The 6070-nt window shown below is 36.7% G+C and overlaps 1 protein-coding gene across 1 annotated transcript in view; it reads right to left on the bottom strand.

The window, feature by feature from the left end:
• Positions 1-6070, bottom strand: part of WASF1 (WAS protein family member 1) — a 56855-nt gene that overhangs the window by 29022 nt on the left and 21763 nt on the right. The window contains exon 2 of the mRNA XM_019537893.1: positions 1849-1983. Coding sequence (XP_019393438.1) covers positions 1849-1983 — 135 coding nt within the window. The remainder of the gene's footprint in view (positions 1-1848; positions 1984-6070) is intronic.

A 6070-nucleotide genomic window follows, 5' to 3' on the forward strand; every position in this document is an offset into this window, starting at 1 on the left:
CATACCTACAGGTTAGGGAACTCCCCTCTTGTCAGCACGGAGGCGGAAAAGGATCTTGGGGTCATCATTGACTCCAAGATGAACTCCTGCTCTCACCAACAGAAAGTTACAACCACGAAGTTTGAGCAGATAAACCTCCAAAGAAAAGTAAACTTATTACGTATAATACTTGGGGGGGGTTTTAAACAGTCATTATTAGCAGATTTACATTTACTCATTCTTCATCACCAGAAATCTGTAAGCATTTTTTTTTAATCTAAAAGAAACGGGAAACTGGAAAAGATAGCACTTCGTGTGCACCTTTACCCATGTAATGACTGACTCTCTTCAAAGGATTTTCAGTTGTTTTAGCTTGCTAGTCAGCTTCTGCATCCTATGACTAAGTCTCATGAAATCCAACATTATGGAAAACCAAGAGGATTTCAGTCTCAGGGCAGTCATCCAGAGCCTTTATGAGTACAACAATTTACTCAGACAAAAGGTTATACTTTCTAAATAAATATGGATCAGGGATTTTTAAACAAAATAAAATACTTAAAAACTATCAGGTATTTAAATAAAACTACACGGTGTATGAAAGAAGAATGAAGAGGGATATGTAAAAATTGGATAGACTGATTTGTCGGTTTGTCACAATTGTATTGGTAAGAAAAGAGCACAAACAGGGGAACCGGGAACTAGGCAGCAAAGGCTTTTCCCTGATGTTCTGATGTCAAAATTCAACAACCAAGCAATGAATTGTTTGCTAAGGAGCAGCAGATGGTGGACAGTTGGATGAAAGAAGAATGAGAAAGGAGAGCTGAGCAGCATTAATTAGACCTAGACCCAGGTAGATTAATATGTAAATATCATTGTAAAAAAGTGCTACAAGTTCAGATTTCACCTTCCCCACAAGCTGTACACATTTTAAGTGGAGGAATGAGAATGAGCCAGACACTGAAGACCACCCCAAACAAATGCTTCCTTCTAATACAAAGTTGATGGAAAAATTTGAGTAATGACTTATGTCTCTGTTTTAAACCCAGTAAAACAGAGACTAGGAACACCATTTCAACTCAATGGAAATGGTGTTCACCATGTACCCAGACTGACTGACCTGCTCAAGACCATATAGAACAGGGGTGCTAAACCCTGGCCCATGGTGCCATATCATCCAGCCCATGGGGCTCCCCACAGAACTGTGGGTTAAATTCCAGCACACAGGAACAGTGCAGGACCCCAGAGCCTGATCCTGGCCAAGTGGATGTGGTATGAGACTCCAGGAGCCTGATCCTGGCTGGACGGAGGCAGTGTGGGGCCCAATTTAGCACGCAGACTGGTCTCTCACCGTTCATCTGGCCTGCAGGGCCAAAACCATGAGCACCACTGACAGAGCAAAACTGCTGAAAAAACGGAACAAGAAATAACCTATTTTAATTCACAGTTCCTATGTCTCAACTCAGTGGTGCCAAACCTTTTGGCTCTGCAGCCTGGCTGAGTGGCATGAGATTGGTCCATGGGCTGGAGCCTGGGCACAGATCCAGCCTTGTGCCTCATGGATTGAGCCCTGAGCTAGGCTGGATTGGATTCCACATGCCTGGATCCCACACAGCTCCTCACAGCAAGAAAGTGATAATTAATGCCATTAGTGCTCCCCACTACCAAATTTTCAGACCTCTAGGGAGCCCCATGGGCCAGGATGGCACAGCTCTATAGGCCAGCTCTGGCCCAGAGGCCAGAGGTTGAGCACTCTTGCTGTAACCCCTACCTAAGCCCCTAACTCTTCTTTCCCCTTCATTTTTTTAGTACTAATTACAGCATGAAGAAATTAAATCTCAATAGAAGAGACACATGTGGAAATTAACTTACATTCTTCTTCCTTTGGATCAAGTTGGGTAACACTGACAGATAAGCGATCTACACGTTCCTGTAAGGAATTAACTCTGAACGAGAAACTGTGCGCTTCATTGAAAAGCTCACCAAATATATCTTCAGCATATTTACCTGCAAAAGAAAAATGTTGGAAAATAAGCATTCAAACATGCCACAAACAATCCAAGTGAATGCTTTTTTTTGCAAAAATGTCTTTTAGCTTCTATTTTGTTTTTAATTAATTACTTTGTTAAAAAGGCATCAAACAAAAATAACATAATTACTGAGCTCATTAGGAATGTTTAAAAGGCAATGAAGTTAGAGATCATTTAATTACTAGTTTATTTATTAAAAATAAAATTACTGTACCCATTATACTACGGCAAAGACCTTCAACCAGTGGAAACTGACTAAGCTATACTGATGTCAATGAGAGAAAACAGCTTTATACTATTTGACCTCTTATCTGGATTAAGCAACCTTATCTAATGAAATTTATCAAATTAGGTTACAAAAAATCTCAAGATAAACTAGTGTTTGCAGTTGTTTAAAGTGACGGGCCTTAGTAAAAAGAAATCCACAAAATCATTTTCACTGTGATTTGAATAACAGACGCATTATATTAGGTACATTCCCCTTTGGGTAGTCAACGTTGCAGAAAATGACCAAGGCCAATTGAAGTCTGTGGGAGTTTCAAATTTACCCCAAAGAGCAACAACCAATAACAATGTATCACATGAAAAGGGAGCCTATAAAATTCTCCACATGGTGCTGCTAATCTTAACCTGCTCAGAACCTTTCAGTACTAATAAAAAATATACCACACTGCTCAGAGAAAATTTGATCCATATTACCTACAGACTAGAAGCTCATTTCTAAAAATGTGTGCATATATGATACTTTTGCAAGTTTAAATTATGCATACACATCTAAAATACCTGATCTCCATGCAGAAGGGGTTTGTTGTAGCTGTGTTGGTCTAAAGACTTGAGCAGGCAAAGTTCTTTGGGTAGATGTGATATCTTTTATTAGACCAACTATTTTTTCCAACCATTTATTTGAAAAACAAACTGTAACATACACATTATCAACTGATTCAATTTATTCCAGATAGCATACTTTGACATACAATTTAACTATTTACTTCAACAGGTTAATCACAACTCATGGAATGTTCAGAGACATACAAATTAAAATATTTTAAGAAATACCTTAAGCATAACTTCAGGTGCAGAATAAAAAAATAAAATATAAGGTTCTAAAGCTCAAACACCGTTAATAAGATTATTTCTTCACAGTTTCCTTTTCAGAGGATGCATTTTATCTATATCATTTCCAAAGGCTTACAATTTATCTACTTTGTTAATGAGTTCAAATTGCCATCATATTCTTTTAAATCATGCTGTACAATGTCATATACATACAGTACAAAATAATTTGTTTTTAGCTTATAAATATTGATCCTCTTATGACAGGCAAGGTTCCTTGGGTAGATGTGGTATCTTTTATTAGACCAACTAACTAAACAGTTGGAAGAAAGTTCTTTGCAAGGTTTTGGGCACAAACACCCTTGTTCAAACTCTGCTGTTGTTCTGTGTTCTCCAAGGTGGAAAATAAGCTAAGGTTCTCTTATGAGACATTTTAACAAATCTGACACATTTGAAATAGGAAATCAACTTGATAACATTGCATTTATGCACGCTTGCATCCTCTTTTTTTATTTGTAGATGAATAAAATGAAAATGCCCTTTCTAAGCACAGAACAACCTAATGAATTTCCTCAGCATTTGGGGAAATACATTACATCTGTTAGAATGAGTACTAGTGTAACATTTGCAGTAAAGTACTTGCTTAGGTAGCAGAATGTCTACATAAGTTATCTATGTGCATAAATCTTCAACTCTAAACTCAAGAAAAATGTATGATCACTAGAAATACCAACACAACAGTTTTACAGAAGCTCAGCCATTCTTAATTCTAGAATTAAGAATTTAAATAAAATAAAGAAAACCACTGATGCCAATGACAAAACTGTTGCTGACCTATAAAGGAACCCAATCCTGTTCAACTCCATTCATTTATTTGTAGTCAACATATTATATATTATTATATTAAAGTTCACTCCATCATGCATGTGCATATTGCCAATATACTGCTAATGCTATAGGGGGCACACACAAAATGGAGAACATTATGCTTATTCAAACAACATGTACTGGTGTTGTATACTGTACAACAAAAAGAATGCCTGGAAAATATGACAGTTGCAATAATAATACTGTGGGTCTTGGTTGCAGCTGGACACATAATGCCAGATTAAGTGGATGGTTTGATTTGCCTATAAAATTAGATGAGAGTATTAATTCCCCAAAATAAATTTCAACATCTGCAAAAATCTTATTTTAAAGTACTTCCAAAAAGTGCTTAATTGACTGGATACATGCTATACATCTGTTATTTCCCAATGAATCATCATTGATGTGCAAATACATATACAATTACATTTATAAAAATATTATTACATGCTTGTATTACTAGCTGTAACTTTTACATCCACCATATTAGCGTTTTTTTGCAATAAGGCAGTACAGGGTTTTTACTGAAATACTTTACAAGTTAGTTTTTATTCCTAAGAAAGAAATGTATTATTGAGAATCACCTTGTTCCTCCTCCCATTTTGCTATTTTGTTCCCTTCCAAGGACTCTATTCATGGAGATCCTTCAGTCACAGAAGGAACTATGAATGTGGCTCCCTCTGTTGCCAGTCAATACCCCTTTGCGTGACAGTCAAATATAATCCCTTGGGAGTGATATGTGGTGCTTCCTTCCGCCCATGACTGTGTGGGCTGTGAATCTTTTTTTTTTTAAACAGCTTCTTTCTAGACACTGAAAATAGACCTTTTATAATGTATCATTACTTGCTGCAAATAGAATAAAGGAAAACAGCTGATTGCGTCACCCTCAGCTTTGGATACACGCTGCTCACATTTCTTCATCATTGGGCAGTAAACATTTATTGTCCTGCAAGACATAAATGGGCTAGCGGTCATTTTTACAACTCTTCTTTCTTCTTACCTTATGTTCTACCTCCTTTTCTCTGACACTATGCTTTGCCACAGGCTTATTACATGTATGGGAAGGAAAATGTTGCCAGCCATGAATGCAATGCACAAAATCTGAACTTAACTACTGTATGGTGAATGGACATCTTTCTGCGGTGTTTCAGTTGCAATTGGAAATGTTATCTTAATATTTTTTTATGAGACTGGAAACTCTGTGGGAAAATAGGGATTAACTATGTGTTCTTACCCTTCAAAGGAGTTTATCCAAGCGTCTACCAAAGGTGAGGAAATGTTAAGCATTTGGTACTACTGGAGACAAGCCTGCCAGACAAAGGATGGAACAGGAAGGAGTTCTGCTCGTGTAAATAAAGCAGAACAATTGAATTGATGACTACTTAATTTTTTCTGAAGAGGAGAGACTAAAATCATCAGGTACAGCTGAGAACCATGTAACTCCAACCTATCAAAGTAGGATTCATCTCCTGTGGACATTTTACGTCATCAATATTTCAAAAAGTAACTGTTATAATGTATTAAATTTCAGGTGTCCAACTTGAGACACAGTAATGAGACCTGATTTTCAGAAACTGGTGAAGACCCCTCCTTTAAAATATCAGGCCCATTTAAAACACCTCAAATGGGACACCCAAACAATGAAGCCATTAAAAAACCTGGTTTACACTGGCAAAATTAGGCATTTAAAAAAAATGTAAGTCATGTTAAATCAACATAATTTAAAGTTGATGCTCCATGAAAATCTGGAAAGATTTCAGTATACTTAAGGGAAGACTGAAAGTCAGCTTCAGTGGCATTTAGCTAATACTTCCAGACAATACTATACCCTAATATTTGGCAAGTTTTTAAGAGAGTAGTAATTTTTATTATGCCTACAAAGAATAAGTAAGGAATCCAGCTTGTTACCAATTGTGATATGCCAGAATTTCTTAAATCACACACTATCCAATCTTAATTATCCAATAAATTATTAAAAAATATAAGCATAGGTCAAAACAACAGAATGTAACATCCCCTTTCATACCTAGGGTCCATTTAAAATATACAACAGCACTAAGCTATCCTATGCCACTTGCTTCCAAAAATACATTAGGTTTCATAGATTTCATAGACATTAGGCCTGGAAGTGACCTCGGAAGATC

Source organism: Crocodylus porosus, unplaced genomic scaffold (genome assembly GCF_001723895.1).
Source record: "Crocodylus porosus isolate Cpor-Errol unplaced genomic scaffold, CroPor_comp1, whole genome shotgun sequence".
NCBI classification, from domain to species: domain Eukaryota; kingdom Metazoa; phylum Chordata; order Crocodylia; family Crocodylidae; genus Crocodylus; species Crocodylus porosus.